General features: G+C 36.0%; 1 protein-coding gene across 1 annotated transcript; it reads left to right on the top strand.

The window, feature by feature from the left end:
- The first annotated feature begins 4,619 nt into the window (after window positions 1-4,619).
- clvs2 (clavesin 2) lies at window positions 4,620-25,984 on the top strand. Its single transcript, XM_027155348.2, has 5 exons — window positions 4,620-5,805; window positions 7,845-8,019; window positions 19,753-19,863; window positions 20,010-20,230; window positions 25,798-25,984. Exons 1-5 carry the CDS (start codon window positions 5,417-5,419, stop codon window positions 25,889-25,891), a joined length of 990 nt encoding a protein of 329 aa, XP_027011149.1. The 5' UTR covers window positions 4,620-5,416; the 3' UTR covers window positions 25,892-25,984.
- Window positions 25,985-26,495: the final 511 nt, after the last annotated feature.

Here is a 26,495-nt window from a genome sequence, read left to right as displayed (position 1 = left end):
TGACTTAACAAGAGGAATACTATAACTTTAGCTAAATTCCTTGACACGTCTGTGTGTGGTAGCTCTTGATGCCTTGACCAAAGCCTCAGCCTCAGGAAAGATCACTCAAATTCTTGAATTGATTTTGCTTGAAAAACCTCTCAAGGCTGCATTTTTTTCGGTTGATTGTGCATCTTTTTCTTTCACACTTGTTTCCTTCTACTCAACTTTCTGTTAACATGCTTGGATACAGCACTCTGAACAGCCAGCTTCTTTGGAAATGAATATGTGTGGCTTACTCTCCTTGTGAAGGGTGCCGACGATTGTCTTCTGGACAACTGTCCGATCAGCAGTCTTCCCCATGATTGTGTAGCCTAGTGAACCAAATTCTGAAACCATTTTTAGAGCTCAGGAAATCTTTGCAGGTGTTTTGAGTTGATTAGCTGATTGACATGTCATCATATTCTAATTTTTTGAGCTAATGAATTGGTAGGTTTTTGTTAAATGTGAGCCAAAATCATCACAATTAAAAGTACCAAAGACTTAAACTACTTCAGACTGTGTGGACTGAATTTATATAATACACGAGTTTCACTATTTGAGTTAAATAGTCTTTGTTAACATTTGTTATATAATAGCCTCATAATGATAAATAAATAAATATATATAAAAACTTGTAAAAAAAATATCTTTAAATATACTGTAAAGGAAAAAGAAATCAGGAATAATAATAATAATAATAATAATAATAATAATAATGTGCATAGTATAATGAGTTGGCATTTGATGATTGACATTTCCTTTCACGCTATCAGCCCGATCACTGTACTGAAATGAAAACCCTTAAGTGACTTGCCTGCCAAGTTATCAACCTTATCTTTCCTTAAAAGCCCAAGGACCAAAACCTTCAAAATAGAAGCCAAAATGGTTGACTGACCCAGTTTAAAGTGACAGCTGCTCTTCTGCAACAAAGGCAATTCTGAATGCACAAAGCACCACTTATTGGATTTCCTTTGCATCTCCCTGAGTAGCCTTAGCGAATATAATTATCGTTCCTCCATCCCGCTATCCCAGGGGAGCCCCTCCCTTCTCTTCCAAACGATTCAGCTGTGTGTCCTCGTGCCCTCTGCACCTCCCCATTTACATTTGGCCTTATCCTTAATGCCCCACATATCAGCCCCCACATCCTAACACTTGTTTAAGTCAGCTGTATGGTTTATACAATCTCAGGAAGCACCGTCAGCCTCCTCTAATGCTAGACTTACAGGACACCACAGAATATAACATATGGAGAATTAAAATGTATATAGATTTTTTCTTCTCTCTTCTTCATCTTCTTCTTCTTCTTCTTCTTCTTCTTCTTCTTCTTCTTATTATTATTATTATTATTATTATTATTATTATTATTATTATTATTATCATCATCATCATCATCATCCAGCCACACATTTTCTGTATTGCTTATCCTACCCAGGGAAGCTGTAGCATGGGGTAAAATGGGGCACAAATCAGGAAACACCCAAGACATCAAACACACAAACCCAAATGGACAATTGTGAGATGGCAGTCAGCCTCCAGCACATGAAAATTGCACACAAAGGGCAAAGGAAGGGAATCGAACCCTCAACCTTGGAGGTGTGATGAAAATTATTATTATTATTATTATTATTATTATTATTATTATTATTATTATTATTATTATTATTATTATTATAAGAAAGAGAGAGAGGGAGACAGAGAGAGAGAGAGACACACACAGAGTGAGAGAGAGACAGAGAGAGAGAGAAAAGAGAGAGAGAGAGAGAGAGAGAGAGAGAGAGAGAGAGAGAGAGAGAGAGAGAGAGAGAGAGAGAGAGAGATATTAACAAATGGTCATTGCAGGCCTTTCCCTGAAATCATCATCAGAGTGCAATGCCACCAGGTTCATTATGGATATGAAACCATGGCTACTGAATACTGAGAGCAGCTTCCTCATCACAGATGGTGCTTCAGAGCAATGACTGCATTTTGTCAAGTGCCTCTGTGTGTTTTCAGGGCCCTGGTGTATGTGTATGTGTGTGTCTCAACGTGCGTGTGTGTGTGTGTTTTGTGTGTTTGTGTGTGTGCACATATGTTTAATGCATGGTAGTTTATAATCACCAGTTTGTAGGTGTGTGTATGTGTGTTCCAAACCTTACACATAGAGACATATATAATAATAAAGCAAACCTTTTCCTTTCAGTCTCCATATTGTCCAGCTTGAGTTAAACAGTACACAATAATCACATTTGCATTCCCTAAAGAAAGAAAGCAACATTGCCTCAAATTCTGAGCAGGTCCTGTTGAAGTGGATACAAAGGAATACACAATACCCTGCATGGAGTGAACTGGTCTGGAAAAAGGTTAGTCTAGTTATCAAAGTTGCTTTGCTTGCACCCCTTTGAGAATATAAGTTTGATGTATTTATTTCTCTCTAAGCTACAAGTGGTGTAACTTTATATATAAAAAAAAAAAACTAGTGGTTTTAAGGTACATTTATTAACTAAATTTACAACATTTTACATACACCCTTATCCAGAGTGACTTACAATTTATTTCAGTTTATACCACAGCAATTGAGGATTAAGGGCCTTTCTCAGGGGCCCAGCAGTGGCAGCTTGGTGGACCTGGGATTCGAACTCCTGACCAGTTCGAATCCCAGGTCCACCAAGCTGCCACTGCTGGGCCCTTGAGATCCCAGGCTACTCAAGGCACAAGGCAGTGCATACTCTGGACAGGATGCCAGATTATTGAAGGGCACACATAAATACACACAAAGATACACACACAAACACACACACACACACACACGCACACACACTACGGGCAATATTCTTTGGACTAGAGGAAGGAAACCAGAGCACCCAGAGGAATCCACTAAGCCGAGACACAGGGAGAACCTGTAAACTTCAACCTCAATATTCAAATCGTAAGAGTAACATTAAATCTGACGGTAAAAGACAGCTGCTGCTGAACTACTACTACTAACACTACTACTACTACTACTACTACTACTACTACTACTACTAATAATAATAATAATAATAATAACAATAATAAAAAAAATAATGATGATGATAGAATAAAAAAATAGAAGGTAAGATATCAACTTGAGCCTACTTTTATTCAGTTTCCTCTAGGCACCTAAAAACAGATAGGTTGACTGGCTTTACTAATGTACCCCTACAGTAGGTGTGTACATGGTGACTGGCATTTCCATCTGCTCCCAGGATAGGCTCCAGCTCCATCACTATCCTAATCATCTGACCAAGGATATAACAGTAACAAAAGCTATTATTATTATTATTATTATTATTATTCATTCATTCATTCATTCATTCATTTTCTACCGCTTTATCCGAACTTCTCGGGTCACGGGGAGCCTGTGCCTATCTCAGGCGTCATCGGGCATCAAGGCAGGATACACCCTGGACGGAGTGCCAACCCATCGCAGGGCACACACACACTCTCATTCACTCACGCATTCACACACTACGGACAATTTTCCAGAGATGCCAATTAACCTACCATGCATGTCTTTGGACTGGGGGAGGAAACCGGAGTACCCGGAGGAAACCCCCGAGGCACGGGGAGAACATGCAAACTCCGCACACACAAGGCGGAGGCGGGAATCGAACCCCGACCCTGGAGGTGTGAGGCGAACGTGCTACCTACTAAGCCACCGTGCCCCCCATTATTATTATTATTATTATTATTATTATTATTATTATTATTATTATTATTATTATTATTATTATTATTATTATTATTAGTAGTAGTAGTAGTAGTAGTAGTAGTAGTAGTAGTAGTAGTAGTAGTAGTAGCAGTAGTAGTAGTAGTGGTAGTAGTAGCAGTAGTAGTTCACCAGCACATAATATCCATTACTATCAGACTTAATGCCACTGTTACTATTTGAATATTGCAATATTACAAACCTTAAAAGAACCCTTAGAAATAACTTTTTTTCAGACTGTAATTAATAATGGTGGATTCCCCCTACCTTTTGCATTTGTTATTGTAAATATTTCTTTTGACAGACATTTTGACAGATCATATGTCCATGATGGAACAAAACAGTGCACCGCTCTGAATGATGTGAATACTTGCTGTCTTTTAGAATATGACAACCTTATTCTGTGTTCATTCACATATCTGATGATACTGTATGTGTAGCTCCAGTTTGGGTTTCTGCTTAGGGGTTTAACGACAAAGCATGTTTGAGTCATTATGGACTGGTCAAAAAACCAGCAGCAGCTCAGCTCTCTCTGTCTCTGTCTCTGTCTCCCTCTCTCTCTCTCTTTCTGACACACACACACACACACACACACACACACACACACACACACACACACACACACACACACACGCACACACAGGCTTCACTTAAAAGTAAATATCGGTAACGGTGAGAAAAAAGGTAAGCAATATATTACAGTGTAAAAGCACTGCCTCTGAGTAGACGCTTTAAAAGCTTCATGCTATGGATTATGGATAAGAAGACAATTCTTCCTCTCCTCCTCCTGTTCCTCCTCCTCTTCTTCTTCTCCTCACACCTCCTGCCCCGCCCCCATGTGCTGGATGGTTGGATGGATGGATAGATGGACTGTGTGACCGGAGCCGTATGGGTATTTTTTTTTCGTTCTCAGTCTCACACTCACAATCATCATCATCGTCATCGTCACCAACATCATCATCATCACCAGCAGCACCAGCAGCAGCAGCATCAGCAGCGGCAACAAAAGCAGCCAGATTAACGCTGACGCAAACCATCTTCCTGACTCTAAACACATGGTGGAAATCTGTGAGTGGAGGCGGAAAACACCGGGATGCTCCATGGGCGCTGATTCCCGATGACTTCCATCTTCACATGTTGTATCTGAGATGCACAGCAAACGGAGACTTGGGAGCGGAGTTAATGCTGCAGGGTGCCGCATTGCCTGGCCGCTTCTTTAGCGGTACGACAGTGTAGTGTAGATTAATGTCGCGTTTTAATGGTGATCGCTGATCTTTTCCCCCCTATCTTTTAAGTGGCTGTCCAAGAGCGAAGGGCTTTTTGTCTGAAGTCGGATACGAATACAGATCCTTTAGGGTAGATACAGTATGCGTTTTGGACCACGATCGATAAAAATGACCGGATGAACGTACAGCAAATTCGTGCTTTTTCTTTTTCTTCTTTTTTCTTTCTTAAACCACAAAGGCATCCTCTTTACCAGTGACAGTGAGGTTTGGGAGAAGTAACCTACACGAAGAGAGTGCGTGTGTGTGTGTGTGTGTGTGTGTGTGTGTGTGTGTGTGTGTGCGTGTGTGTGTGGGATCTCAGGACGGGTTCGTCACTAAAGTGGTGTTTTATTTAGGACGCAGCCACAAATTGTAGGATATCACTTTTTCCCCCCTTCTTGTCGGTAAGTGTGCTGGCGTGATGACTCATTTACAGGCGGGTTTATCCGCCGAGACGCTGGAGAAGGCCAAGGCGGAGCTGAAGGAGAACCCTGACACCTTGCACCAGGACATCCAGGAGGTGCGGGACATGATCATTACGCGGCCCGACATCGGCTTCTTGCGCACGGACGACGCCTTTATTCTGCGTTTCCTGCGCGCTCGCAAGTTCAACCACTTCGAGGCGTTCCGTCTGCTCGCCCAGTACTTCGAATACCGGCAGCAGAACCTGGACATGTTCAAAAACCTGAAGGCCACAGAGCCTGGTATCAAACAGGCCCTCAAGGACGGTTTCCCTGGGGTGCTGTCTAACCTGGATCGACACGGCAGGAAGATTCTGGTCCTCTTCGCTGCCAACTGGGATCAGAGCAGGTGATGCTGGGATTTGGGGCGGGTTGCCAGATTATTTCCAATGTGCTGAAAAATCCAGCTGGTCTGACCAAAGCTACCAAAGCACAGGCTGAGCTTGTCAAGCTGGTCGACCATCTTTATCAGCTGCTATCTTCTACCATATATTATACACAATTACACACATAGCTAGGTTTAAATACAAAACATCCCAACAATAAGTGAATAAGAAAATCACAAACATGAATTAAACAATTTTCTAGCTGTTAAAGACAAGGTCTTGAGGTTTGACCAGCTTGGGTTGTGTTTTGGCAGCTGACAAACTGACAAACTATATTTCTCAAGATTAATAAAAAAAGAAAAAAGCTTGTAATCTCAGGAGAAAATAACCGGATTGTTTTATTTGATTTATATACAAGTGAACTGACAAGAAACAACATAAACACTGACCCTAATCTTTAATTTACTGTAAATTCAGTTGTGTGGATGGCTACCAATTTGCAAGTTTTACACCGTGTTAACTGTAGCAGTCACTTGGAATCTGTAAACCATAATGAGGCTAATGGTGTGGAAAGGCCTGAAGCATTTGAGCTGTCCTTCAGCACTACTACATTACACTACACACTTTTCAGCACTGAGAACAAAGATCTGCTGTAGTAAGTGAAGTAAAATGTTCTGTGGGTCTAAAATGTTTAATTTAACCTAACATAAATGTACATGTTATTATTATGTACATTAGGACTGGGTATTATGGTTAAAAAAAAAAAAAAATATATATATATATATATATATATATATATATATATATATATATATATATATATATATATACAGTATATATATATATATACAGTATATACAAATATAATATAAGAAAATATAAATTATGTAAGTTTATTAAGTAGACTGTAGAGACACACATATTTAAAAATTGTTACCATGAATGTGCTTGACAGTTTTCCTTCAGCAAGACATATTATTATTCTATAGTTTTCATTTTATTTGTGATGGTACAGATGTTCTCACATTCCATCTTGTTCTGTACAATATCTAGTTTTACCTGCAATAACCCTTCTAATTTAACTGAACAGATTTGATCGTTGTTTATGATCTGGTTCAGGTTTATCATGAGCAGAAAAAAAAATGTAAACTGTACAGGGAATTGGCTTTCACTTACTGGAGCTGGCCAGTAAAATTGCATAACTTTAATTATTATTGCAACATTTGTGTTTGCATTGTTGGTATTACAGAACCCTGCAGTTCACTGTATAAATGAGCACTTTATACAGTAATATAAGCCACACCAATAAGCTTTATTATGTTCTGTAAACATCCTGGCCAGAGGGATAGGAAGAGATTGAACATTTAGAGTTTCCAAGTAAGTTTTTATTTGTTCTTTGGTAAATCATGGTTTAATTAGAGAAATGAAAAAAGTTAAATGCAAGCCTGTTTTTAGTCCATTTCCAAGTCAATATCGGCGTGCCATAAAACCCTGTCTAAAAATAGCACACAAAAAAAGGACAATCATAAAAGTCCTAATTAGCATTTATATTTTATTAACTTAATTACCAATGTCTACTCTGTTGACTTGAATAAAAAAGTGGACTTTTGTAGCGAAAGGATATAAAAGAATCTAATGAATCCTGGCTCATTAGACTCAGAAGTGCACACAGTGCCTCACTTGAGCTTAAAGGGCTTTTGAATCCAAACTTGTCACAACATTGCTTCAGAGAGTAGCGAAGTCTGCATCCTTTTCAAAAACAAGTACAAAGTGGGTTCAGATGGGCCTCAATTAGCCTAACTGGTTTGAGTGCCGCTAAAAAGTGATATTGTCTTCATTCTTTCCTTTTCATTCTTGTTTATTTTCTTTGCCAGACAAATACAGCATATTTTACTGATATGTTGTCGTGCCTCAGGATGCTGAACAAAGACGATAGGTTCTGGACAATGTAATCAAAAAGTTTGGTGGAAAAAATCTACAAAAATATGCCTTTCTTTGTTTTTCACATGAAGTAATAATGTTTTTGCTTTTTAAATCTAAAATCTGATATGTTACACCTCAGGTACACCTTTGTGGATATACTGCGAGCCATTTTGTTGTCGCTGGAGGCCATGATTGAAGACCCAGAGCTCCAAGTGAATGGATTTGTGTTGATCATCGACTGGAGTAATTTCACATTTAAGCAAGCTTCTAAACTCACTCCAAGCATGCTGAGATTGGCCATCGAGGGATTACAGGTAACAGTACAGACATCTCATTTGCACCATTCATGAAGATAATTCGATTTTCAACATTTAATGGGACAGGAAAGTTCAGCTTATAATACAGTGCTGTTGAAATATCAAGTCGGTTTGGTCAGATGATTTTGATTCAATTTCTAGTACAGCAGTTTTGACTTTGTCTGTTTGCTGTAAAACTTTATCATGGATTGTTATTGGATAATACTTTATAAAGTAACTTGTTCCCTTTGTTATTATTACTATCTGTTGTACTCCTAGCCTCATCCTGGGGTTTGTTTGTGCTTATGTTTAGAAAGATTCAAGCTGTTATAGTGGATTTGTACAAATAAGTCCATGAAAATAATCAACTTTTATATGTTGCTGTAGCATCAAGGATTATTTATCCCACCTGCCACTGTGGACCCTTTAAGTAGTTAGGAAAAAACATGAAATCACACAATGGACACAATGACGCACCAGAGCTGTGATGTAATACAAATACATTTATTTATCATGCATATGTGATTCTTCGTATATATATTCTTGACATATCTACAAATTCTTCATATATTATGATCTCATTTGAGAATGTAACAAAGGACAAGATGTTAGATTTATTATAAGAGAACTTATGGTATTCCTAAGACGTCTTTGCGAAGCAGTGATGGCTCATGTGGTTAAGGCTTTGTGTTGTTGATTGGAGGATTGTGGATCAAGCCCTGTGCAAATATTATTCTGTATATATGTTCTTGATATTTCTATAAATTCTTTGTAAATTCTGATCTGATTTGAGAATGCAACAATAGACAAGATGACAAGGGCTAAAGGGGTTAAGTAAGCCCTCTCTGCTCCAGGGGCATTGTATTACGGCTGATCCTGTGCTCTGATACCAACCTTGAAAGTTGGAATATGCAAAGAAAGAAGTTCACTACAGTATGCTGCAATGTGACAAAATAAAGCCTTCTTTTCTATTATTAATTGATTTAATCCCAATGTATTGATAATGATTATGCGATAAAATGTAAACACCTCAGCTTTGTACTGCATAAACTTTCTCTTTCTCTGCCCGTCGCTCAAGTTGGATATTTCCATCAATCATGAGAGATCACCTGTACGTCTTTTCTTGGCCGTTCTGAATAGCTAACAACCTAATGAATTGCATAATCCTAATCAGCCTTTGAATCGCAGAGTAATGTTGTGTCTCAAGCAGGCGCTTGAGTCGGAGGAAGTCAGTCTGGTAAAGGGCATTAGCTATTCTCTGTGTGAGGTACACGAACAGGAGTTGGCCTTATGTTCTGAGGCTTGCAAACGTTGTCTGCATAGCAATTAGGGACGTCAATTGTGCCGTTGTGGTTACTTATCATAGCAGGGTAGCATTTTGGCTTCTGGCACAATCTTACACCTGTTACAGTTGCTATTATTACAAAGTTAAAAGGGTTCGAAATTAGTGCACACACTTGGTACAACTGTGGTATTTTTTTTGGACTAGACTAGAGTGCAGAGTTCATAGGCTGCACTTGTAAATGGTGCAAAGCCTTGTGTGTAAATTAAATTTATACAAGAGTTTTATACTGTATAATAATAATAATAATAATAATAATAATAATAATAATAATAATAATAATCAAAGTTTTGATGGTACTGATTAGCTCAAAACAAAAGTTAACACGCAACAGAAACAAAGCTTTATTTCCAATCATCAAAGAGAGGGGTTCATTTTATATTCACACGTTCATTGCTGATTGTGAGAGAAAACAGACATGGATGTTTATAGTGAGAGGAAAAATAAGCCTTAATGATTCTTTATTTTTTAATCAAGAGTATTTTTATCATGTCAGCTTTGCATGCTGTAAATATTAGCACAAACTCGGCAAAGGAAGCAGCGTTTTTCAGACGAATTACTCATCACTGTAAAAATATTTTGCATTAAGGTGTTTTCAGGAGGCTTCAGGAAGTAGTTTAAGGCGGTATGGTCATGTCATGGAGTATCCAAAGTCTACCTTGAGAACACTGAGTGTGAGATGAGAGTACAAACTGGTTGGATCCATCACAGGGCACCATACATCCAGTCATGTAGTGTGTGGGAGGAAACCAAAGAACCCAGAGGAAACCCATATGATTACTTGTTGCACTGGAGCTGATATAAAGAAACAGTATCTAAAACAGGCTGGAATAAAGTAATAATGCTCCATTCACATTGCCATCCCACAATTTGGCATGTTATAGCATCTTTTACATTTTTAAAAGCTTAAATTAATTAAAAAAAAGCAATAACACGGGAAACGGTTAAAAGCCTTAAGGCTGAGGTTAAGCTTTCTTTTTTTTATATTGTATATCATTCCCAGCAGCTTTGTGAGTGTAGTGAATACTTACATGTCAGAGACTCACACATACACTGCTAGTCTCATTCTTTATATTGTAAGTTAGGCAATTTTAAAGGAAGTTCATTAGCAAGCTATATCCGTTACATCAGATCGAGTAGGGTTGTCGAAGAAAAGAGTTTTGTTCAACTTTAGAAATCTGCTTGTGTGATTTTTTTTTAAAATTGCCCTTGTTTTGACCTTGTATGGACATTTTCTTCTTACCTAGCCAGCTTTAGCTACATGTTTGAGATGTTGTACGAAGATGCCGTAGTACTTTATTTTGAGTATTGGACCTGATACGGATATCTGTATCTTAGAAATTCTGATTTTCATACGTGATTTAAGGATGTTTGGCATGTAGTTTTGTTGTTCATACATGATTTTCAGGTGATTTTTCATCGATTTTTTATCACACTTTGTTTACACAATAATTATATTGTTGATTATTTTTGTAAGCATATTGTTTTTTCCCCCTCAAAGAGACTGAGATCTGACTTGCCATGCAGACAGCCTCAAGTGAAGCTTGTTGACTGAATTTTAATGCCGGCCCATGATGAGCCCATTCCACATTCCAGCGCCTCTTCAGACAGATTAGCTGGTGAATAATTGATCGTTGCCATTAGCATCTTGCCTCCAGAATGCGTCATTCACCCAATGAGTGGGACGGTGCTTTTGTAGTCATTTGAAAGGAAAACAAAGGCAATGCGCAGAAATGATGGTGAAGTTCTCCTGTACATGTCAGCATCTGTAATGCTCTATTAAGTTTGTCAGATTTTGTTAGTTTGGAAGAAGATGGAAGGTCATGTGACACTGGTACAGCACACAAAAGCAAGTATTTTGCTGGGTTTGATACGATTTGATGAAATGCGACAAATCTGGTTGTGCTCATTTCTAGCATATACGCATTACACAGATCAGCCTTAAGTAACAATGTCAGCTCTGTCATGTGTCATGTGGCGTTCCTGCTGTGAACAAAAACATGCATGTCTGTGTTTATATATGTTAGTATTACTGAATAGGGAGGAACAAGATAAAAGGCGTATGTACTTCCTGTTAGCTTTAATACCGGACTGACTCCATGACAGGGGTGACATTTAGCGGCAGCAATTCTCAAAAATGAAGCATTATTATTATTATTATTATTATTATTATTATTATTATTATTGTTGTTGTTGTTGTTGTTGTTGTTGTTATTGTTATTTATCAAACTTAGACAACTATATTTATTTTTTTACAAGCCTACTTGGCTGGATTTTGCCATTTAACAAGTAAAGAGGTTTATTTATTTATTTATTTATTTATTTACCATGGAATTAGCAAATATTCAATATACTGTGCAAAGTATTTTAGAAGTAGGATATTTGAATGATTTTTTAAAAGTCAAAAGTTTTCTCTCAAGCTGTAAATTTTGTAATAAGCTTCGATCTGTGCTTATAGATCGATAAAGATCAGCTATTACCACAATATCATGAAAATAAAGAAAAAATATGGAGAGAACTTACTTTTCTTCTTCAAATGATCTTTAGTTAATTCGGATTATGCAACCTCCTGTTGAACGTGAATGTGTTCATGTAACAGGTTTGGGTCAGTCTAGTGAATATTGAATATCTCGTGGGAAAGAATGCTTTAAGCAAGAGATATTAAATGGATTCACACATTTAAGCAAAAATATTAGGATTTATGAAGTATATTAATGATTATATTTCAAGGTAAAGTGTAAAACTGGCTGAAGGCTGGACTGCTTTAAATGTTTTATTGTACATATTTGTAAATCAGCATAATATCAAAAATCTGATAGTGGAATCACTGATATAATGGATACAAATATATTGCATTATATCTTTTATTTTCGTAAATTATTAAGCAGTTGAAATAGTTTTATCACAAGACGATATTTCATAATTTTCCCCAATCACATGTCGTCTTTCCAGCCGTCTACAAGCAGATGGACTTTATCTATTATATCTCTTTGCAAAGCATTTCAAAATAAAGCTGCTTTCCTTCACATGTTATGTTGAAGTAGACATGTTTGTGTCATTGAATTATGTCATAGTTTTAGATTTGTTTGGAAGCTGGAGCACATACGTGATTTCAGTCACAGGGCTCTTCCAGGAGCACGCCCACGTCTGAATCTAACGCATGATCAATCATCCACCAACCACAGCACGGCTTTGCGCTTGGGCTTTCTGTGCTTTTTTTCCAGTCTAAATTTACCTCAGAGAGAGCAGGGCTGTTGGAAATACGTAGGCTATGTAAAGAAATGACATCTGCATTATGAATGAAATGAATGCTGAAATTATTTTGAATGCTTTTGAGCTATGTATTTACATCCATGATGAAAATGTATAAATCTGGAAAGAAAATAGTTTAAATTGGCAAAATAAACCAAGAATGATGTTTCAAAAGGAGCCCATGGGAAAACTGCTGAAGTTTACAGTGTATTGCCAAATGAGATACTAAAAGGAGCATACGCTCCAGGTGGAGAAAATGGTTGTTTTTAGCAAAAGCAATAAGCCGACGAATCCTCGTCAGACGAATGGAGTAAAGAGAGAGCATGAGGCTGTTTCTCATAGAGCACCTCTTTTGTTCCTACAGGCTTCTGTTGTGTCTTTCACTGTCTTGGACTTGCCTTTTGTCTCTCTTAGTCCTGAGAAATAAACCATGTTTGGCAGCCAATCAGAGCTGACCGATCTTCCTCATCCCACCCCATGCCGAGTTTCCCTGGCAACCTGTCTAACCGCCATGCTATGCACCCTCCAGATGGGCTGTGTTCGGTGAAAGAAACACAGTCATGTCACTCAACCACCAAAGACTGATAAGGTCTGGATTTTGTGTGTGTGTGTGTGTGTGTGTGTGTGTGTGTGTGTGTGTGTGTGTGTGTGTGTGTGTGTGTGTGTGTGTGTGTGTGTGTGTTTAGAGAATGTCATATGTCTAACAGGACTATATTAGAATCTACTACCTGAGTACCCAGATGAAACAAATCATTGATTCTTTTTTTAATGAATTTTTAGATGTTCAACTAGTGAAAAGGACAGAATGCAAATGTTCAGATGTTAAAAGGACATCTAAAAGAAACTGCCTCCGAGTTTCGACCCTAAAGGTGTAGAAAATGGCTGCGGCAAAGCAACAAATGGTGTAGTTTTGAAGTAAGGTTCTTCATAAAGAATAAATAATAAATGAATAGCATCAAACAGGGTTTTAGCTTTGACTACGACTATTATAATCCATCAAAAATCTGTATGATCTTATAGATCAACTCAGATGGACAGATGGACCAGGCTTTTGATGGTGATTCCAAAAATATCTCATCCAGCCTCCTGCATTATGGTGATTATCTAATCTGTGCACCATTAAGAGATGAGAGCAACAAAGAGCTTTGTTCAGAGTTGCAGCTAGTGTTATTTTGCTAATGGCAAAATTGCACATCAATATTCAGATCTTACTCTGATCAGGATGAAGCGATTACTGATAAGTGATTGAGTGAGTAGATCTTAATTATCTACTAACTTCTACTGACTTCTGCTTATAGAAAGGGTAGCGATTATTAATGCAGAAGCCAGGATAATCCTGCCTTTCAAAGACATCAATGTAATATTGCATTTTGGTCATGTACATCTACAACAGATTAATTTCCTTAAAAAATAGATTCATTAATCCTAATAATTCTCCATACTTCATAATATCATTGGTAATAGTCAGTAAGTTCAGTGCTAAGTGTAAACACAATATTTCAGCCTTTTATTGTTTAGTGTTATTGGTATTACATGTCTATATAATGGTACCTTATATGCACCTTATAAAGGCAATGTCACATACATAAATAGCATTTTGAAATATGTCATCAAATGGATCTTCCTCAGTTTTGTTGTAATAGTTTTTCCTCTTGTGAATTGAGGAAAATATAATGATCTTCAGGTTTCCTACAGTAGGTTTATTTATTATTATTATTATTATTATTATTATTATTATTATTATTATTATTATTATTATTATTATTATTATTGACATTGTGGTGCTATTATAATGGCTGTGGTTAAAACCTAGAACCTAGAGTTAGATTATTAACTTATGATTGATTTCCAAAGATCACAGCTATATTACAATATTCTACAATTAAAAATGTATTTGAATTTTTGTCATCTGTATTTAAAATGATTTCTTGCCTTTATTCCACCTTGTTGTTGGACAACTGACTGCATATCTCAACTGATCTGCTTTATTTGATTTATTACCTATTAGTAAGTCGTTTTGGCTTTAACTGCACATGATTGATTTTAAAATGTTGCTCTAGACACAACTGTGAAAGGATCTAGACATAACACAAGTAGAAACAAACATGCAAGCCTTTGAGATCTAAACTTCACACGTAACTTTATGAGTGGAAAGAGACGTCTAGAAAGAGACTGTTAGTATGTGTAAATATGCAAAAAGCATTACTTATTGATTTTATCATTTGAAGTTACAGTATATAAAAGACCGAGTTTAATCCTCAGCCACGCTGTTACATTGTGGTCCATGATCTGGTAATCGTTTGTATTTATTTTCAAAGGAATAAAGGCGTAATAACTCTGGTGCTGTCTAATTGAGCCCTACAAAGCGACTGGCATCAAACAAGTCAATTAAGTTCATAACATTTCTTTGCATATCTTTGCAGGGGGAATGGGAACGGGTTATACGCAGTATTTACTGGGTCAGTGGTCATTTTCTTCTAGCAAACACAAAAGGAGACAGTAAAGAAGACAGAGATGTTTTAAAACTTGCAGCAGTTTTTTTGACTCAAGACTGTCTCAGTAATGACATGACAATGTTCAGTCTGCCACCAGAACAGCAGAATGCAGAAGAAATGGCACATGACATAACTGGGACTAAGAGGCTGGAGGTAAAGTAATTATTTTACTGGGTGAAAATGGAGGTGCTAAATTCAGGTTATGTTTGTCTTTCGCTTTGCTGTGCAGCTCCGTTTATCTTAACGGGCCGAATCTGCCAAGTGCACCTAAAACACCTGCAGTGCTTCAGTTATTTTCATGAAATACTGCTTGTGTTGGTGTTCTGATGTTCCTATTAGCATGTCTGCTTTGGGTAAAACATTAGATCCCCAGGCTGATAGCTCTATTATATCTCAAGGGGCTTTATCCTGAGCTCGGGTTACTTTCTGTGTAAAGCTTTGCATATTCTCTTCACTTTCGTTTGGGTTTCTATCAGCTTGGTGACTCATCAGAATTGGGTAACTGTCTGTGTAGAGTTTTGCATGTGTGCCCTATGTTGATGTACATTTCTTCCTACTTGGTACATTGAAACTTTCCTCTATAAATTGTTACTGGGTCTGTATAAGCGTGTGTGTTAGAAAAACACCTTCCAGGGTGTATTCCTGCTTCACATTCTGTGTTTCAGGAAATGGCTCCAGATCTACCTCCATTCTAACCATGATACTGTACAGTGCATACTTAGAGATGAATGAATGGATTATATCCCCCTATCATCATTTTGATCATTTTCAGACATATAGTCACTTATACATACAAAATGGTAAAATAAATAGTGGAGCCATTGTAGAAAGTAAAACAGGGTAAATTAGTGTTTCTTGGCTTTGATATGTTCTTTTTGTGAAAGCACTTTCTATCCATCATCTTTCCATTTGGCCAAATTCAGTTCATTCACTGATCTATGGAAGTTGCCCTCTAGCCTCATACTCTATTGTGTGGTTGTTGCTATTAATAAAAAAAGAGGTCAGTTCTTTAGAAATTTACTTATGCCTCATAAAAATCCCATAAGGCTAAAAAGAAGCGTTTCACTCCTAAAAGTTGTACTCATGAGATATAAACGATAGTAAATCTGACTAGGAACAGTGTGTCATATTGTTAATCGTGATTGGTTCTCTTAAAGTGGCATGAATGCGTGTATTATAAGCGCATCTAACAAATATACATTCGATATATTTACCATTTAAATCCGTTTCATCTTCAAATCACTACTTGATTGAATGTTAGTATTTACCAACAAGTAGTTCAGTTGAATGTGTGCCTCATATAATTATTTAGTTCATTTAGGGTTCATGAAAAATTTAATTTTGCAAGGATATAGTTGTTGTTCCATAGTAGCAGGATATAGTTTAAATCTTTCTAATAACAGAAAACCCTGGAACTGTTAGCAAAATAGGAAACTGGGATGAATATGTGCTAAATAAGTCTACTATATAAAAATTCAACACAATGATTTTAACTCAAACAACTCGAGAAAGTATATATTAATGGCTATAAATGTTGTTATATAAATGTGGTAATAATTAAATTAATTGTCTATATGCCTGAACATAAGAGAAACATCAATTTTACCATACAGTATATGGTGAGTTTTTTTTAATTTATTTACAATACTGTTCTTGAATCTGATTGGTCAGAATGCTATTGTTCATTTGTTCATTGTTCATCAGCAGCATTCTGGAAAATGACACAGTGTTGTCTACAAGGCAAATCAGAAAATTAAAAATGCATTTTTATTTAATCAGAAGATTTCTGTAACAAATTAATAATTTAACATCGTCAATGTTTTTTTTACAGTGTGAAAGGCTTTAGGGCAGAGGGCTTTGTGATTTATAGTATTTGCAAGTCAGCATTTGTCTTATTAACTTCAAGAGAGTGAGGAAAGAATAAAAGAGAGGTAACACCAGTTTACAGTTTACAGCTGCTTTAAAATAACAGATAACAGGAACTAACTTTACTCTTGGGCATTCTGTATTATTAAATGTAGCTTATTATAAGTTGTTATTGAAAATAATGGTCAAGTTTGATGAGCACATCAAAAATTTTCATTTTTATTCCTTTCACGTGTAAAGGAAAACAAGCATCCGCACATGTTTAATTGTAGACATTTGAACCGTTTTATTTAATTACTTTTACATATTAACAGGTTTATTTCCAAGTTTAACTCCAGTGGTTGTTATGAACTCTTGCAATTCAGTCCTTTCTTTTTCCATTTAATATTTTTGTAATATACTCAATCACTTCTCTGAGGAACAGAGACACATGATGTATTTCAGCAATATTTATCTTCAGCTCTAAAAGCACTTCTGTGCCTCAGAAGGGAAATCTAGTAGGGCTGGAAATGTGTTGGGTAATGCTTTGTGGCTGTCCTCTGGAGTTCTGTCTGGACTTTCTGTTCTCTCTCATGTGGAAGTTGGTGCCAAAGGGATTTTCAGCCTTCAGCGTCAAATCCTAATCCGCACATCTGTTCTCCAGCAACAGCAACACAATGCTCACAATGCTCATAAAGCTCACAGGTCACAAAAACCTTAAAATAAACAACTTGTCTTTCACAGAGAATAAAACCTTTCCTTTATTTTACTAAAATTAAAATAGGCAGTTGATTTTATTTTAAGTTAAATCAAAACAAGGAATATGAATGCAAGAAGCTACATTTTACACGTGCAGTAATAATTATACGATTCCTGCATCACAACTTACAAAATTTTTCATATGGTCATACTTTCGATATCTCAGATTGGATTAAATCTATTATTAGATTTTAAGATATCTGGCTTTCAGTCCAGTAATCAGGTTACTCAGTTTTGTGTATAGTTATATAGAGAACAGTTGTCAAGGAAGCAAGAAACACAAAGATTAACACAACAGTCACCAAACAGCAACAGATCATGGCAGCAGATATTTTCCTAATATTGCACATGACCACATAATTGTTTAAGACTAAAACGACTTAAAAGGGGAGTTTTATGACATAATATATTTCACAGTGGGTTTATTGGGTTGTAAATTAAAAATGTAAAAAATAAGTGCTGTGTCACATTTAGTACTGAAGTACTGAACCCAGTACTGAACTGGGTCTTAAAAAGTTTCCTAGGTCTCAGAAAGGTAGTGCTTAAAACATTTAAAAAAAGAATCCCATTCTCTATAATGGGAAACCTTAAGGGACAAACAAAGGAAACCTTCAGAACTCCAGATTCAACATTAATTTGTATTTATTTAGGTTCTATGATATTTCAACAAGAGAAATTCTATTACATGTTGCTCCTTGGGTGAAAATGAAAAGAGAGATAATTTAGTAGTCAAGTCACGAAGTCAAGTCAAGAAGCTTTTATTGTCATTTCAACCATACATAGCTGTTGCAGTACACAGTGAAATGAGACAACGTTTCTCCAGGACCATGGTGCTACATAAAACATACGTAGACAGAGCTAAGGACTTAAGTAAGTTAGTCCTAGCCACATGAAGTGCATCTGTGCAACTTGGTGCAAACAGTGCAGGACAAGACAAAAAGACAGTGCAGTGTAAACAGTGTATGTCCAATCAATATTGCATGTGCAGAAATACTGGAATGAACACATTAGTGTTATAGCAGCAGTTACATAATGCATTGTAAAGTATTGTGCAAAACATCAATCAACTGAAATGTGAGACTAGAAAGAACTAGTATTAGTACTTAGTATAGAAGCAAATGTAGAATCAAGAAATAAATATATTTGGTGTCTGCTGTTATAGGAAAATAATCAGTGACAAAGAGGTGTGATGTGACCTGGAATGAATCCGAATTAGGGTTATTTACCCATAACAGGTCATTCCATCTTTCTCAGCTTCTATTTCTACATAGCCAGCTTTCTGGTCTGAATTTTATTTAAACAACAAAGGTCTATTGGGCAACAAGAAACTGATGTGTTCCAATATTTTTGAATAGGTTGGTTCAAACAAAAGTCACATTTTTAATTGTTTTTAAAATGAAACTTATTTGTTAAACTTCATTTTTACAAATCTGTTCTATTGTTTAGATTCATGTCGAACTTAAGCCCAAACACCTTCAGTACATAGCACAAACAAAATTTTAGCTTTGCTGTACCAATAGTTTTGAAGGAGGGGTACATTTGCGATATGGTGCTTTTAATATTGTAGGATGTACATGAAACAAGAGAGTTACCTTAATAACGTCTTTTTTTAGAATTTAGTTAGCAAAAAAATAAATACGCCTGTGTAGTGGTTAAAAAAAGGGTTAACAAGCTGGTAACAATTGTTACCAGAATCGAAAAAGCTGCTGAAAATAAATTTACAACCTTCAGACCAATCAACTGTGAGAATTCAACAGCACTGTCATATAAATGCGGTAAATAAACGTTTAGTGAAGATGAGTGGATTAATGATGAATGAATGAATTGATTTCTGTCCTGTGTTGTTGATTTCCTTCTGTTGGAATAATCTGAAATGAACTAGGCAAGTGTATAGTAGCCCAGTGCTTTACATAACAACTGTTGTGCTCATGGTACACGTGCAAATCCTCATTTGTGATTTATATCTTTAAACTATTCGTGTCTTTCTTTCATTGTGTGTTTTAAATCTGCTTTGGATGGCAAAATTAAAGAATTATTTCTATATTCTGCTCTGTACAGGACAGCTTCCCAGCCAGGTTCGGAGGCATCCATTTTGTCAACCAGCCATGGTACATCCACGCTCTGTACACGGTCATTCGACCCTTCCTGAAGGACAAAACAAGAAAAAGGGTGAGTGAAAGGGTGAGTGAAAAGGATATAATGGAGAGGAAAAGATTAGCCAATCAGATTAGCACACATCAATAGGAGGCTAGAATTGGCTAAGATAAGCAGATTGGTATTAACTCTTTGTTTTCCTGATTGTATTGACTTTCCAGATCTTTATGCATGGGAACAATCTGAATAGTCTGCACCAACTGATCGTGCCAGAGATTCTGCCCTCTGAGTTGGGTGGCATGATGCCCCCCTATGACATGGGCACATGGGCCAGGACTCTGCTTGACCACGCTTATGATGAGGAGACTGACTACTGCCCTGAGTCCTATACCCTTTCTGTTAAAGACCTGGAGAAAGATCTGTCCCCGAAAAGCATGAAACGGTCAGTGTGTTCCTCTGGTAACACGTTCATTTAACACTCCTTAGGGCTTGAAATAATAAACCCTGGGTTAGGTTTACATTACACATTTCACTCATACTTTATCTGGGGTTAACAATTAATCTTGGACTATTCATGATCTCAAATATCACATTGTACATTACTGAACCCTGTGTTAACGTTTTTATTGACATATTTGCGGTCATCAACCAGGATTGTACAGTATATAGACAGAGTGTGACCTTAAAATGGTGCTTTCAATTCAATTTATTTGTAGAGCATTTTTTAACAATGGACATTGTCTCAAGCAGCTTTTAAGAACATAAGAAATATAGTAAAAAATGTTCAAGATTAATGTTAGACTTCTATTTAAATGTGTTTGTATTTATCCCTAATGAACAAGCCTGAGGTGACCGAGGTGACTGAGGTGAGGAAAAACTCCCTTAGATGGAAGAGGAAGAAACTTTAAGAGGAACCAGACTCAAAAGTCAACCTCATCCTCATTTTGGTGACACTGGAGGGTGTGATTATAAACTGTTATAAACACCTCAGAGTGTTATTATGAATAATGTTCTTTTTACAGTCAGATAAAGTCCGATAGTTGTGTATTGATTAGGAGGCTGTTGTCCTTAAAGACCACATGGAGTTGGCAACTTCTCTTTGAATGTCTGAGATATTGCCTTATAATAATTTCTTGAGTTTTAGAGAGACGATCATTAAAAACCACAATTATTTACTGGCCCATTTAAACCCTTTATTTATTGTTCATTTATTCATCTTAGAGCATTACATTCAGTAGCTACAATGAAATGTAATTATTCGAGTGAAGAATGAATGGTTTATTCTGTTAAATGTTAACAGTTGCAACACGTTGTTGCATGATAAATTCTGACTTTCAGAAAGTGGTTAATTTTCTATTACAGCAAACGAATCACAGGTTTATGTTCATGCAGTCATTGAGATATGTTATAGTTTCTATAGCAACGGATCATTCACCAAGGCTTGTATGCTGGATAGAACACGTGAACAGTTTGTATATAAAAAGTCTGTAATCGTTAATATAATGACATTTTCTGGGTAGAGATGTTTAAAAATTATGGAAAGAGTCTTCATGGATATCGGTCAGAGTTAAAGCTGTTTTTTTCTTTTTCAAATGACAGAAATAGATTAACTGCTATTTTTTGGACTGTTTATAGCTCCTACTTTACAGGTAATGACAGGGATGTACTTGTTTTGCAGATGTTTCCCAACATTAAATGTTACTATAATCCAATAAACATGTGATGTCTTTTTTAAACGAATAAAAAATAGAATTATTTTGGAAATTAGTATGGAAAAAGAAGAAGAAAACACTTCAGGCTGTTTTCAGACTTAACACATCACCCAGTTGTTGATTATTTTCCTATAAACAAATAATTCTAGATGTTAATCACTTACTTAATGCTTCTCATGGTTTGTTAATTAAATCACTAATGTTAATTATGGAGAGCTTAAATTAAGACAGCATAATTATAAAGCAATAATAAATATGTGGTATTTAAACATTAATTAATATTTTTATGGTTATTATGGCAATAATTTTTTTGGCTTTTTAAAGATTTTAGTAAATAATAGTTAAACCTTACTGTAAACCACTACATTTATTAATTTGCTATCACAAAAGATTTAGAAGTGAGGCAAAAAATACAATCCATGCATAGATAGGTTAAAAGATAAGTGAAATAAAACTAAGTTATGTGTGGAGGAGCAGGGTAGCTGTAGGAAGAACAGACACTAATCAATATGTAGCTTTACCCCAGGCGCTGTTTTTGAGCCGATCAACAGCGAGCTCACATAGAACATTCATTTTTTCTTATTCTATTCAGATATTTCTTCTTGTTTCAAAGTGCTTCGAACTCCTTTTTGCTGTTCAATAAACATATAGGTACATTATTTTCATAGTGCAATCAATAGTAGTTTAAAAATGGATCGCATTTATGATTTTTTAATTTTTTTATTTTAGCAATTTGCAATTTTAGCAATTATTAATAAATCATATTGACCTCCAGGATTATTGGTACACTGCATGCAAATGGGGCAGAAAAAAAAAATAAAAACAGTGTGCAGTTAAATTTGTAACAGTCTTAACTGCTTTCAAAAATTTTGGCACCTTTAAATTTAACAGGTGATGAACCTTGCCCTGGTGAAACCTCTCCTGTAATGTCCAGCATGCTTAGAAACACTTACAGAACAGTGTACAATCGTCATTTTTGGGTATGCTAAGTTCCTTTTCAATTCAGACACAGGTTTAAGTCTGTACCAATTGATTTTGTGCCCCTTTACACATTTCCGGTGTACGTTTGGGTTTGTTATTTTGCTACACACTCCATGGGTATGGTCGTAATCTCCTGGTGGTAATTCCAGTCATTCTGAAATGTATTGTATTTCTAATCTGATTATTATCTGATCATTTAATTATAATTTTTGAAAAATGTGTCAACACATTTAAGGCTGATTTTTTTAATCCAACTCAGAATCAGAATGAGAGTGAAAAGGAATTCAACATAAAAAAAAAATCAGCACAAATCTGGCACGGACACAGGATTAGTGTATTACTCTTATGGGTCATTGTATTAATGGATATGTAAAGCAATTTAATGACACTGTTTTACCAGATGGCTCGGAGATGCAACTGAAGGATGATAAAGTAGTGTCCTACTTTTAGACGATGTCCAGGCTGCCTATGCCAATGACCTGCTTATTCCATAGACCTACAGCTATACACAAGGATTGGACTAAGAGTAACATTATTATATTTTCCAGGTTGTTATGTAATTTCTTTAGTGTTTCTCCAATTGAATTACAGTGAGTTAAATAGAGATGAGATCATTTGATGTGTGTGTGTATGTGTGTGTATAGTGAGGTTATCTAAAGAAATACAAGTTATAACAGAGGCAGCATTTTGCCTTAAAAAAAGACTTAAATTAACTGAATCTAAAATCTATTTGATCGACATTAAGGCAAAACGCTAATTAAATCGGCTCATTTGATATCTGAGTGGAGAAACGCACGATTTATTTGCATTTGGAAGATTGAACGAGGGCACTTGTTTCCTGCAATCCTAATATCATACATTATATGTCTGTCTTTTCCATTATGTTGTAATAAACTGCTAGATTAGGACACATTTACAAGTCTAGGAGTTCCAGTTCACTCTCTTACCGATTGCCTTCAGGGGTTTTTCGAGTTTCTGGTCCATGAAAACAGGTTAAGACAAAAAGACGCTGTTGTGTGCCTCCTTCAGTGAGTGATACACTGCTGCTGCAAGCTGCTCTCTGGAGCATGAATACATGCGATGAAGCTTTCCCTTTAGAACTGATCTGACTTCTGACTCTGCTGTTGCTTGGTGAGCGTAATCCGTCTGAAAGAGAAGCCTACAGCCGGAGGCTCAGTGAGATCTCAAGTCTTAGAAAACAACAGCTTGCGTCCATTAAAGCTTAACAGTAGAAGTTTACCTTTTTAATTTTTGGTGTTGCTTCTCCAACATGACTATGATTAGAAGACTCTGTGCTTTCCTATTGTATCTACTGAGCAAAAAAAAATACAGAAACACAATATTTTTAAAGCATTTGTCTCAGTAGTGAGAAAAAGGTTTCTTAATTCAAATTTGAATTCAGATTAAAACTTTATTTGTCACATTCACAATCACACATTGTATGACATTTAGTGAAATGATTTGTACGACTGTCCTTGATTTAAATAAAAAAAGCCAATAGTAGAGAAAAGAATAAAATAATGGAATAAAACAATATAGAATTTCTCATTATTTTAAAATTATGTGACTATTTTGACAAAAAAAAAATAAAGAAAAAATATATATATATGTATATAAACATTTCTAGTATTTTATTCCTTGTTTCAGGTGTAGTTAAAGACAGAGCCAAACATATACTACACTAGAAACTTCATCAAGCCCCTAAAATAATGTGCATCTGTGCTTTGCTTAGATTATCATCATTATGTGTAGCAGCCAGAATCACATTTAACTGCATTTTTCCCAGTGACCTGCCCCAGATTTGTGCGTGATGATTGTTCATATTGTGTCTCGAAAGCTGCTTATGTTTCTGCTTTAGAAGAATAAATCCAACTAGGGCAGGGTTATGGCCAGTGGAGACATTATTTAAAATGAACTTTCCAGGTAAAAACTCACGTATAAATCTTATGTATAAAATATAACTGATATCTATTAGCATTATATTTCATATACTGTATTACAAACATATAAAATATAAAAGTTTGTCTTAGTATCTCACAATTTTATTTTCTTTATTTGAACAATATATTTATCTTTATATAATATATATAATGTTTAAATATTTCAGTATTTTTGAGTATGCCACTATTTTATTTATTTTCAAGATATTCTATAAATATCTCGTTTTAACTCATTAATTTGACATATTAACTTGCAATTATATTTATTTCTAGTTGTTATCTCATTATTTCAAGATAGTATTTTATTAATTTAAATAGAGTTTATATCTTTTAGGGAAAACAGTGTCATTTTTTTTTTTAAATATGCTACTATTTTGGCATATCTCATTTTCAAAACTTTCTCTAAATTAATTTTTTCTACATATTTACTTGAAATTATATTTATTTCTAGGTATTATCTCAATCTTTCAAGCTACATGATTATTGATGTTGACACAATATCGCATGCTGAGTATTTTATACCCCAGTGATTGGTGAAGTGATAGTTAAAAATGTCATGCTAAAAATGGAAAAAAGAAAAGTTCAAAGACTCTGATGGAAGAAAACCTACAGTATACCCTACTTTTTTGTTGTTTATGGAAATTAATTACACGTATTTTTAATCTATTTATAAGAAGTCTTAGATTGCAGCAGATACAACAGACAGATACAAATGTAATATAAATCTGTCATTTATTGTGAAAGCTGTGCTTCTAAGGAAAATTAATGACCGCCTTCTGATTTGAACAGTGCTCTGATACAGGTCAAAAATAATGGCATTACAATTTAACATTTCAAGGGGACACGGTGGCTTATTGGTTAGCACGTTTGCCTCACACCTCCAGGGTTGGGGGTTTGGTTCTCGCCTCCACCTTGTGTGTGTGGAGTTTGCATGTTCTCCCTGTGCCTCAGAGGTTTCCTCCGGGTACTCTGGTTTCCTCTCCCGGTCCAAAGACATGCATGGTAGGTTGATTGGCATCTCTGGAAAATTGTCCGTAGTGTGTGATTGCGTGAGTGAATGAGAGTGTGTGTGCCCTGCGATGGGTTGGCACTCCGTCCAGGGTGTATCCTGCCTTGATGCCCAATGACGCCCGAGATAGGCACAGGCTCCTCATGACCTGAGAAGTTTGGATAATCGGTAGAAAATGAATGAATGAATGAATGAATGAATGGATGAATGAATGAATGAATTTAACATTTCTTTCATAACTTGGAATTCAGTGCTACTCATAACCTCAGGCAATAATCAAAACCACCACTACCATCAACAACAAAAAAACATGTAAGCCATGAAACTTGTCATTCTGATAATGATCATGTTTTATTCATATTTGCAGGTCCCAGTCTGTTGTGGAGCCTGGAGTTCTTAAACGGCCAGAAAAGATCAAAAGCGAAGAGGAGAACATGCAGCCACTTCTTTCGCTGGACTAAAATGCTTTTTTTTTCTTAGCAATGAGCAAACATCAAGGCCTGAACACTGGGGAGAAATATCACCCAGTTCCCACAACTGGAGTGTGTGTGTGTGTGTGTGTATATATATATATATATATATATATATATATATATATATATATATATATATATATATATATATATATAGTATAGTATGTCCAAGAAATGTTGTAAGAGATGTAAGACGCAACACCTGAGACAGCGTTTTAAGGGATATTTTTGAAACAAACAGCTAATGGAAGATCCATATGTAATTGTTAAGTGCCAATTTAAACCTGTAAATACACTTCAGCTGTTAGAGTAGGAAATCGGGAATTAATTGTGACATGAATACAAATGTAAAGACAGCTGTGAATATTCTGTATGTGCTTTATGTAGTGAGAGCGGTGTTGTAGGGCACTGATGGCTTTTCATATTTCGGTTTTCCAAATCAACAAGTGCAAAGCTCAGGATTTATGGTCATGAATGGAACGGGGAAAAAAAAAGAACGGCCTGTGGCTATTCACCGTGTCATACAAATACATAGCGCTTTCATTAGAATTAAACATCCGGTGTTCAGGTTTTAGTCTTTTGACTTTGCAAA

Source organism: Tachysurus fulvidraco, chromosome 16 (assembly GCF_022655615.1).
Source record: "Tachysurus fulvidraco isolate hzauxx_2018 chromosome 16, HZAU_PFXX_2.0, whole genome shotgun sequence".
NCBI classification, from domain to species: Eukaryota; Metazoa; Chordata; class Actinopteri; order Siluriformes; family Bagridae; genus Tachysurus; species Tachysurus fulvidraco.
The sequence above is the reverse complement of the archived record's forward strand: the minus strand, read 5'-3'. Positions and strand labels throughout refer to the sequence as shown.

Coding starts and splice junctions, on each gene's coding strand:
- clvs2 (XM_027155348.2), top strand. CDS start 5,417: ATGACTCATTTACAGGCGGGTTTATCCGCCGAGACGCTGGAGAAGGCC. Junction 5,806..7,844: donor GCCAACTGGGATCAGAGCAG/GTGATGCTGGGA, acceptor GTTACACCTCAG/GTACACCTTTGTGGATATAC. Junction 8,020..19,752: donor TGGCCATCGAGGGATTACAG/GTAACAGTACAG, acceptor TGCTCTGTACAG/GACAGCTTCCCAGCCAGGTT.